General features: G+C 50.1%; 1 protein-coding gene across 1 annotated transcript; it reads right to left on the bottom strand.

The window, feature by feature from the left end:
- Window positions 1-9068: 9068 nt before the first annotated feature.
- On the bottom strand, window positions 9069-11217 carry LOC135980797 (uncharacterized). The gene is made up of 2 exons (XM_065580983.1): window positions 10265-11217; window positions 9069-9674 (listed from the first exon to the last, which is right to left on the bottom strand). The coding sequence occupies exons 1-2, from the start codon at window positions 10803-10805 to the stop codon at window positions 9172-9174; spliced, it is 1044 nt and encodes a 347-aa protein (XP_065437055.1). The 5' UTR covers window positions 10806-11217; the 3' UTR covers window positions 9069-9171.
- Between the last annotated feature and the right edge of the window lie 27 nt (window positions 11218-11244).

Raw genomic sequence — 11244 nt, 5'->3', positions numbered from 1 at the left:
TACTTATCCAGGCCTACCCGGCCTTCCAACAAAGATACCAGTTAGTGCTAATTTTTTTCAGAGACTGATCCTCACCTCCAAGCCATGGCTTTCAGCTCTGTGTGCAGAACCGCACCTGTGTCTCACTGGCATGAGGCCAAGGCCTGCCTGGTGAAGAACCGGCCAGGTCATTCTGCCTCCATCGCTCCTGTGGGTAGCAAGACCTTCCTTGGCAGGGTAATTGGCAACTTTTTATCCCCAGTTTTCTTTTCCTTTTTGCCCCTTTAATTTGGCCCTAAATTCTCTGTGTTGACTTGTCCCTGAGGGACTCCTACGCCTGAGGAGCTGAATCAGTGCCTCTGACCCATAACCCCAGGAGATGAGGTAAAATGGTTAAAAAACAAGAAGTAGCAGATGCATTCCCTGCTGTGATCTCCTTCAGGACTGAGGTGATGGGGAACTCTGACGTGTTTGCTCTGGATTTTCCCCCCGTTCCACTCAAGAGCTGACCTTTGCTCTTGACCCCCATCTCCCGCCAAAAAAATCATTGCTGCCTAGAGCTAGGTGAATTTTTTTTTGGACAAGTAGTTTTTTTGCCAGAAAATGCAGTTTCACATCAACTGAAATGATCTGTGAATTTGTGTGGAGTTCACCAGATAATTTACCCCAAACTGAAAAATTCAAAATGTTTCTGTAATGTTAAAATGAAACATTTTGTTTTGCTTTTGTTAAAAGGAAAACTAGATGCACAAAATGGCCTGAGGAGAAGCCACCTGCAGTTTAATCTTGAGCTGACAGGTTAGGGGACTCACCTGACATATGGGAGACCTGCATTCAATTTCCACCCTCTGCAGAGCAGAGTCTTGAACTTGGGTCTTCTACAACTCAAACAAGTATCCTGCCCACCCTACTGCTTTTGCCCTGGCCCAATGGCTCATCATTGTCTATGAATGACTGTGAATTGCCACTGTGGCCAACAACTGATGTCAGTGGGGGAGAGAACACATACAAGTGACTCTAGAGCACAGTGGCTAAGCTGCTCACCTAGAATGTAGCAGACCCAAATTCAAGTCCTGCTCTAATAACTAGTTAATTAGTTATACACAGTGGCCCAGCAGCAGAGCTGAGCCAATCCCCTAGTGGTGAGAGCACTCTCCTGCAATGTGGAAGATTCAAGTTGAAATCCATTTGCCACATCAGGTGATGGGGAGAAACTGAACCTTAGTCTCCCACATCCCAGGAGAATGCCATAGCCACTAGGCTAAAACTTGTAGAGGAGATGGTGGTTCCTCCTCTTTTGTGAATCTAGTTTTCCTTTGCTGGTGTCAAAATCAAAACAAAATGTTTCAAGTTCGGCTGAATTGAAACATTTCATTTTGACCCAACTCAAAACCTTTTTCAATTTGCCAAAAACTTTAATTCAAAAAAAGATCATTTTCAGTTTGACCTGAAATGAAACCTTTTTTTCCAATTTTTCAGAATGGCCAGAGAACTGAAACAGCCATTATTTGCCTAGCTTGACTGCTGCCTCCCCTCTCTAGCACTGACATGCTACCTGTCTCCAAGAGTGGCCTTGTAAGGAGCAAGCAAATGCTCATACTTCATCTCCCACTCTGAACAGTGATCCAAGGGTTAGGTCAGTGCTCTGATGCAACTGCTGTTCAGCAATGTCTTCATTCTGCCTTAGCTATGCCCTTCCCACCCACAGCATTAGGTTTAGCAGGAGACCAGTGGCTGTGCATTAGCACAGTCCCCTAACAACGGTAAGGGCTCTCAGCCACCACAAAACTGCTCCTGCTTCAGCTTTTTTCCCAGGTGCAAACCAGGCAACCATTTTATACCATGGAGCAAACGCTCCTTGACTTCCCAGCCTGGCAGTGAGATTCCTAAGGAAGATCTGATTGCAGCCTGGCCAGCAATCAGCAGCTCTCCTTTTTGATTTACCCAGGGACCTTCCACTTTGGGCTGGACACCACCGCATAGATCTGGGGCCTCCTGTTTGCTTCCATTGGCTCTCTCAGCCCCCTACAGAGGAGTCCAAGGAGTCCCAACCAGTTTCTTGTGAAAAAGGGAAAATCTGTCCAGAAGATCCCACTCAGTGAGTCCTCTGGGGACTAATTGGATGGGATCTCCTGGGACAGACAGAACAACTTCCTGCAATATCTTTGAGAGACCATGTTGTATTAAGTATATGAATAGTTTATGTAACATAGTGAGTGGAGGGGGGTATACAATCTGTGGGGGAAGGTTACCACAGCTCCTCCAAGAAGTGATAACAATAGGGGATGATCAAGGCAAATCATTCTGGTTATAACACCTCCTGGGAGGTACCACCTCCTGGAAAGGGCTCACATATTCTGGTTCAAGATGGATTCTCCAGAGACCAACAGACAAAAAAGGCCATTTGGCTAAATGGCCCAACCTTAAACGGACTCAGGGTCTTGGTTCTGGTTCCTGTGCTAAAGACTGAGGGGAATTTCATAGAATATCAGGATTAGAAGGGACCTCAGGAGATCATCTAGTCCAACCCCCTGCTCAAAGCAGGACCAATCCCCAGACAGATTTTACCCCAGTTCCCTAAATGGCCCTGGCAAGGATTGAACTCACAACCCTAGGTTTAGCAGGCAAATGCTCAAACCACTGAGCTATCCCTCCCCCAAGATGTGGGTGTATCATGGATTTATAGCAAGGCAATATTATGATATTTTCTGTCTTATTAGCTATCCCTTTCTTAATGATTCCCAACATTCGGTTCACTTTTCTGACTGCCGCTGCACATTGAGTGGATGTTTTCAGAGACCAATGACTCCAAGATCTTTCTTGAGTGGTAACAGCTAATTTAGACCCCATCATTTTATATGTATAGTTGGGATTATGTTTTCCAATGTGCATTACTTTGCATTTATCAACATTGAATGTCATCTGCCATGTTGTTCCCAGTCACCTATTTTTGTGAGATCCCTTTGTAACTCTTCACAGTTTGCTTTGGACATAACCATCTTGAGTAATTTTGTACCATCTGCAAATTTTCCCACCTCACTGTTTACCTCTTTTTCCAGATTATTTATGAATATGTTGAAGAGCCCTGGTCCCATACAGATCTCTTGGGGGCACCACTATTCACCTCTCGCCATTCTGAAAACTGACCATTTATTCCTACCTTTTGTTTCCTATCTTTTAACCAGTTACCAATCCATGAGAGGACCTTGCCTTTTATCCAATTCCAGCTTAATTTGCTTAAGAGCCTTTGGTGAGGGACCTTGTCAAAGGCTTTCTGAAAATCTAAGTACACTATTTCCACTGGATCCCCTTTGTCCACATGCTTGTTAACCCCTTGCCTCCAAAGACTTTTAGTAGATTCGTGAGGCATGATTTCCCTTGTCCTCTTCTGCAGCTTCTCAAGCAGAAAGTTATCCAAACATGGCCCAGGTCAACCCATTAAAAACAAAGGAAAGAAATCACAGAAGCAATGCTTCTCCTACAAACTTAACTCACCTTCCTGAGCAGAGGGCTGGTTAGCAGAGCTGGAATGACAAGGCCTGGATACGAAGGCTCAGGTAAGACTTTTTTCCTCAGTGTTCTCCTGCTATGTTCAGACAACTAGTTATTTCACTGGGTTTCCTCACACTGCAGCTGATACTAATGACAAACAGGAAGGCATAGGCAGTGAAACAACTAATTTCCCACCCATTTCCATCTCATTGCTGCCCTGGGAGATGGGATTACAAGGCATTTTAACTTTGCAGGAGATCCCATTGGGATGTAAACAGACAGTCTACAATGGCCACAGAAGCAAGGATGACTTTGCAATCCTCCCTGGAGTGGGCATAGAAATCCTTATCTTAGCAAAAGACCAACCCCCACGTCATCCTGAAGGAATCTATAGCCAGGCAAATGGACTCATCACTATGAAACTCCTGCTGTGAAGCATCTTCAGAAGTGCTCTGGGCTTCACCTGCATCCACCTGTGTTTTACTTGAGCCACTTTGTCTTGAATGTATTCCTTGTCAGAGACCTCGCCCTAGGCAGCGAAAGGCAGACACTCAGCTCAGCGCTACACAACTTGTGGCATCATTTATTTCAGATACTTCCCTGAATGACTTTTACTTCTCACCCAGAATTACGGCTCACAATGCATTTCCACACAAACACGTGCATCTTGGGTACTGGAAGGCTGACAGCCAGACTCAACAGCATCTAGCTACCTCAAAATACACAGGTCACAAGCTCTTTGGTGTCCTGAGAGACATGGTAGCGTCAGCAGCTTAAAAATCCTCCCAAAGGAAGCGCTTCCTTCAGCCTAACCATTCAAAAGGCACTCAAGCCCCACTCCTCAGAGGGACTTAGGGGTTGCTCTGCTCCGCATTGCAATGCTTAACCCCAGGTGCCCTGCTGTGAAGTGGAATCCTCAGCCCTGAGCTAGGTGTCCAGGCCCCCTAGACAATGCATGGGGAGAATTAGGTGCCTCAGAAAGAGGTCCTCACATGCCAGGAAGCTGAGATGGGAGCCACCTAAGCAAGCCAGGAGTAACATGCTGAGGAGGGGGACAGGGTGAGGGATGGGGGGAGGAGAGGGGCTTAGGAGTCTAAGTGGCTGACCTGGTGTTAGGGTTGCCAACTTTCTACTCTCACAAAACTGAACACCCTTGGCCCACCCCTCCTCTAAGCTCCCCCCACCCCCATAGCTCGGTCTCCCCACCCTCACTCACTCATTTTTACCGGGCTGGCTGAGGCGGTTGGGGTGCAGGGGGGGTATGGGCTCTGGTGTGAGGCTGGGGATGAGAGGTTTGGGGTGCAGGAGAGTGCTCTGGGCTGGGACCGAGGGGTTCGTAGGGGGATCAGGGATGGGGCAAGGTTTGGGATGTGTGTGGGGGGTGAAGGCTCGGCTGGGGGTGTGGGCTCCGGGGTGGGGCTGGGGATTAGAGTTTTGGGGTGCAGGAAGGTGCTCCAGGCTAGAACTGAGGGGTTTGGAAGGTGAGAGGGGGCCAGGGGTGCAGCTCCCAAAGGCAGCTGTATGTTCCCCCTCCAGCTCCTACGCAGAGATGCAGCTAGGAAGCTCTGCGCACTGCCCTGTCCACAGGCACCAATCCTGCAGCTCCCATTGGCCATGGTTCCCACTCAATGGAAGCTGTAAAGCTGGCACTTGGAATGGGGGCACCATGCTGAGCCCTCTGGGTGCTCCTATACCTAGGAAGGGGGACATGCTGCTGCTTCCGGGAGCTGTGCGGAGCCACGGCAGGCAGGGTGCTTGCCTAAGCCCCGCTGCACTGCCGACTGGACTTTTAACGGCCCCGTCAGCAGTGCTGAGCCAGGGTCCCTTTTTGACCAGGCATTTTGGTCAAAAACTGGACACCTGGCAACCCTACCTGGTTTGTCTGGCTGATGGGCCAGAGATAGGCACCTTCCTTGGCTTGGAATCATCAGCTGCAATCCCTCTCCTGGATTTAGGCACCTAAGACAGTTCAGTCACATAGGTAGCCCATGCCCTAGCAGCTGTGCTCTCTCACTCTGGCCCTACATTCCCCTGGGCCCTAGCTGTCTTTTCTGTGGGTACTGTAATGCTCCCAATCTGTGGCCTGCATCCTGCCCTCCTGCTGCAAGGACTGCCAGATATCAAATGTTGGGCATGCTCAGAGCACCCCTACAGGATCAGGTCACACCAGCAAGCTAGGGGTTCCCCTTCTACTTTGAGATTCCTGCTTCAGGGCCTCCCAGAGCGTCAGCTAGAGCTAGGACTCCAAGGCATTCACTTGCTGGATGGCAGCATCAGGGCTTAGCCAGTCTGCATATTTCCACCAGAAGACACTTAGGCATCTATGGGTCTTAGGAGCCTATCAGTGTTTGGCAGCAGCTGAGAGGCAGTTTTTAAAATATCAGTGGGGCCTAAATGGTGGACATAGGCATCTAAAGAGCCAGGTAGGTGCCTAAATACCTTTGAGCATCTGGGCCTCAAAGACCGTAGTGATGAGCATGATGGCATCAAAGCCCAGACAGGTCGAGATTACAGACCTCATTACAGAAAGTGATTTCATGGCAATTCAACATCCAACAAATAAAAGAGGGCAGAGGTCTGACTGTAGATCTGTTCTGTGCAACAAGAAATAAAAATGCATGAATTCCTACGGTAACTATCACCATGAGATGCACTTAAGTAAATGTACAAATCAGAAATAATCAAAGCCTTTGAAAAGGACCCAACTTGATGAATAAAATGCACAATGATGTGCTGAAGGATACTGCATTTAGCCCATTATGAAGTAGAAACTTGAGAAATGTAAGACTGAATTAATTTTATGAAATGAGCTAAAAAGAGCTCAGTTCTACTCATTTCCATCCCCAAGCCCCTCCCCCCCACACCTCAGTGTCTCCTAGCAGCAGGGCAAACTACTGAAAGGACAGTAGCCTCAGCAAGGCCGGATTGTGAGCTGAGTTACATCAGTGTGATTCTGACAAACCCCTTTTGACTCCATGACTAAGGGTACGTCTACACTACGAAATTAGTTCGAATTTATAGAAGCCGGTTTTATTGAAATCGGTTGTATACAGCCGATTGTGTGTGTCCACACAATAAAATGCTCTAGGTGCTCTAGTCGGCGGACCGCGTCCACAGTACAAGGCTAGCGTCGACTTCCAGAGCATTGCACTATGGGTAGCTATCCCACAGCTATCCCACAGTTCCCGCAGTCTCCGCCGCCCCTTTGAATTCTGGGTTGAGATCCCAATGCCCGGATGATGCAAAACAGTGTCGCGGGCGGTTCTGGGTACATGTCGTCAGGCCCCTCCCTCCCCCGTCACAGCAACGGCAGACAATAGATTCGCGCCTCTTTACCTGGGTTACCTGGGTTACCTGTGCAGACAACATGGAGCCCGCTCAGCTCAGCTCACCGTCACCATATGTCCTCTGGGTGCCGGCAGACGTGGGACTGCATTGCTACACAGCAGCAGCTGCTAACTGCCTTTTGGCGGTAGACGGTGTAGCATGAGTGATAGCCATGGGGCTGGCAGCCGTAGGGCTGCATTGCACCAGCCCCTTGCCAGGCGATGGTATATTATGATTGGTACCCATCGTCATCGTATTGGTGTGGCTGTCAATCATGGCCACCTGGGCAGACATGCTACTGTTTCGATGATGATGGCTACCAGTCGTAATATACTATTTTCTGCCAATTGCCCAGTATTGTCTGCTAAGCACCCAGAAAAGGCCGAGGGCGATGCTGGGTGCTGGCGGACGTGGGGCTGGCAGACGTGGGGCTGCATTGCTACACAGCAGCAGCCCCTTGCCTTTTTGCAGATGATGGTATTTTATGACTGGTATCCGTCATCGTCGTACTGGAGAGGCTATCACTCATGCTGCACCGTCGGCTGCCACCTTAAGATGTAAAAAATAGATTTGTTCTGTATTCATTTGCTTCCCCTTCCTCCGTGAAATCAATGGCCTGCTAAGCCCAGGGTTTCCAGTTTAATCTTTGGGGGGACCATTCTGTGTGACAGTTGTTTGTGTTTCTCCCTGTTCCTGTACCTGTACGCCATGTCGTCACTCGGCCCTCCCTCCCTCCCGCCCGCCCTCCCTCCTTCTCCTGGTCCATCAGATACTACTTTCGCGCCTTTTTTCTGACCAGGCGCCATAGCTAGCACTGGGATCATGGAGCCCGCTCAGATCACCGCGGCAATTATGAGCACTATGAACACCACGCGCATTGTCCTGGAGTATATGCAGAGCCAGGACATGCTAAGGCGAAACCCGGACCAGGCGAGGAGGCGATTGCAGCGCGGCGACGAGAGTGATGAGGAAATTGACATGGACATAGACCTCTCACAAGGCACAGGCCCCAGCAATGTGGAAATCATGGTGTCACTGGGGCAGGTTGATGCTGTGGAACGCCGAATCTGGGCCCGGGAAACAAGCACAGACTGGTGGGACCGCATCGTGCTGCAGGTATGGGACGATTCCCAGTGGCTGCGAAACTTTCGCATGCGTAAGGGCACTTTCATGGAACTTTGTGACTTGCTTTCCCCTGCCCTGAAACGCCAGGATACCAAGATGAGAGCAGCCCTCACAGTTGAGAAGCGAGTGGCGATAGCCCTGTGGAAGCTTGCAACGCCAGACAGCTACCGGTCAGTCGGGAATCAATTTGGAGTGGGCAAATCTACGGTGGGGGCTGCTGTGATCCAATTTGCCAGGGCAATGAAAGACCTGGTGATAGCAAGGGTAGTGACTCTGGGCAACGTGCAGTCAATAGTGGATGGTTTTGCTGAAATGGGATTCCCAAACTGTGGTGGGGCCATAGAAGGAACCCATATCCCTATCTTGTCACCGGAGCACCAAGCCACCGACTACGTAAACCGCAAGGGGTACTTTTCAATGCTGCTGCAAGCCCTGGTGGATCACAAGGGACGTTTCACCAACATCAACGTGGGATGGCCGGGAAAGGTACATGATGCTCGCGTCTTCAGGAACTCTGCTCTGTTTCGAAAGCTGGAGGAAGGGACTTTCTTCCCGGACCAGAAAGTGACCATTGGGGATGTTGAAATGCCTATCGTGATCCTTGGGGACCCAGCCTACCCCTTAATGCCATGGCTCATGAAGCCGTACACAGGCAGCCTGGACAGGAGTCAGGACCTGTTCAACTACAGGCTGAGCAAGTGCCGAATGGTGGTGGAATGTGCATTTGGACGTTTAAAAGCGCGCTGGCGCAGCTTACTGACTCGCTCAGACCTCAGCGAAAAGAATATCCCCATTGTTATTGCTACTTGCTGTGCGCTCCACAATATCTGTGAGAGTAAGGGGGAGACTTTTATGGCGGGGTGGGAGGTTGAGGCAACTCGCCTGGCCGCTGATTACGCGCAGCCAGACACCAGGGCGGTTAGAGGAGCACAGCAGGGCGCGGTGCGCATCAGAGAAGCTTTGAAAACGAGTTTTGTGACTGGCCAGGCTACTGTGTGAAACTTCTGTTTGTTTCTCCTTGATGAACCCTCCAAACCCTCCCCCCCCCGACCCGGTTCACTCTACTTCCCTGTAAACCAACCACCCCACCCCACCCTCCCCTCCCGCTTGCAGAGGCAATAAAGTCATTTTTTTTAACATTCATGCATTCTTTATTAGTTCCTTACAGAGGTATGGGGATAATTGCCAAGGTAGCCTGGGATGGGTGGGGGAGGAGGGATGGAAAAGGACACACTGCATTTTAAAACTTTAAGTCTTATTGAAGGCCAGCCTTCTAATGCTTGGGCGATCATCTGGGGTGGAGTGACTGGGTGGACGGAGGCCCCCCCACCGTGTTCTTGGGCGTCTGGGTGAGGAGGCTATGGAACTTGGGGAGGAGGGCTGTTGGTTACACAGGGGCTGTAGCGGCGGTCTCTGCTCCTGCTGCCTTTCCTGCAACTCAACCATACGCTCGAGCATATCAGTTTGATGCTCCAGCAGACGGAGCATTGCCTCTTGCCGTCTGTCTGCAAGCTGACGCCACCTATCGTCTTCAGCCCGCCACTTGCTCTGTTCTTCCCGCGATTCAGCCCGCCACCTCTCCTCTCGTTCATATTGGGCTTTTCTCATCTCCGACATTGACTGCCTCCACGCATTCTGCTGTGCTCTATCAGCCTGGGCGGACATCTGCAGCTCCGTGAACATCTCGTCCCTTGTCCTACGTTTTCTCTTTCTAATGTTCACGAGCCTCTGCGAAGGAGAAACATTTGCAGCTGGCGGAGGAGAAGGGAGAGGTGGTTAAAAAAGACACATTTTAGAGAACAATGGGTACACTCTTTCATTACAAGGTCGCATATTTCGGCTTGCAGGCAGCCATCGTAGGCCACAGTGTTTTGGCTTTTTTAACCTTCTTAACATGCGGGAAAGGTTGCAAACAGCAGCGCATTTCCCATATCAAGGATGAATTGGGTTGTCCATTTAAAATGGGGTTTCAATGTAAAAGGAGGGGGCTGCGGTTTCCCGGTTAACATGCGGCACAAACACAAGTAACCCCCCCCCACACACACACGATTCTCTGGGGTGATCACTTCACCCCTCCCCCCACCGCGTGGTTAACAGCGGGGAACATTTCTGGTCAGAAGAGCAGGAACGGGCGCCTCTGAATGTCCCCTTAATAAAATCACCCCATTTCAACCAGGAGAGCTTTCTGGAGATGTCCCTGGAGGATTTCCGCTCCATCCCCATACACGTTAACAGACTTTTCCAGTAGATGTACTGGCCGCGATTGCCAGGGCAAAGTAATCATTAAACACGCTTGCTTTTTTTTGGTAATGTTTACAAATAGTTACAAAGTTACACTCACCAGAGGTCTCCTGTGTGCCCTGAGGGTCTTGGGTGAGTTCGGGGGTTACTGGTTCCAGGTCCAGGGTCACAAACATATCCTGGCTGTTGGGGAAACCGGTTTCTCCGCTTCCTTGCTGCTGTGAGCTACCTACAGTACCTCCATCGTCATCTTCCTCGTTCCCCGAACCGTCTTCCCTGTGTGTTTCTCCAGTGAGAGAGTCATAGCACACGGTTGGGGTAGTGGTGGCTGCACCCCCTAGGATCGCATGCAGCTCCGCGTAGTAGCGGCAAGTTTGCGGCTCTGCCCCGGACCTTCCGTTTGCTTCTCTGGCTTTGTGGTAAGCTTGCCGTAGCTCCTTAATTTTCACGCGGCACTGCTGTGTGTCCCTGTTATGGCCTCGGTCCTTCATGGCCTTGGAGATCTTTTCTAATACTTTTCCATTTCTTTTACTGCTACGGAGTTCAGCTATCACTGCTTCATCTCCCCATATGGCGAGCAGATCTCGTACCTCCCGTTCGGTCCATGCTGGAGCTCTTTTGCGATCCTGGGAGGACTCCATCACGGTTACCTGTGCTGATGAGCTCTGCGGGGTCACCTGTGCTCTCCACGCTGGGCAAACAGGAAATGAAATTCAAACCTTCGCGGGTCTTTTCCTGTCTACCTGGTCAGTGCATCTGAGTTGAGAGTGCTGTCCAGAGCGGTCACAATGAAGCACTGTGGGATAGCTCCCGGAGGCCAATAACGTCGAATTCCGTCCACACTACCCCAATTCCGACCCGCAAAGACCGGTTTTATCGCTAATCCCCTCGTCAGAGGTGGTGTAAAGAAACCGGTTTAAAGGACCCTTTAAGTCGAAAGAAAGGGCTTCGTTGTGTGGACGTGTCCAGGCTTAATTCGGTTTAACGCTGCTAAAGTCGACCTAAACCCGTAGTGTAGACCAGGCCTAAGTTACCGATTTACACCAGCGGCCTTTGGTAAGTTTTCTGACACACTGGTAC

This window comes from Chrysemys picta, chromosome 1, assembly GCF_011386835.1.
Source record: "Chrysemys picta bellii isolate R12L10 chromosome 1, ASM1138683v2, whole genome shotgun sequence".
NCBI classification, from domain to species: Eukaryota; Metazoa; Chordata; order Testudines; family Emydidae; genus Chrysemys; species Chrysemys picta.
The sequence above is the reverse complement of the archived record's forward strand: the minus strand, read 5'-3'. Positions and strand labels throughout refer to the sequence as shown.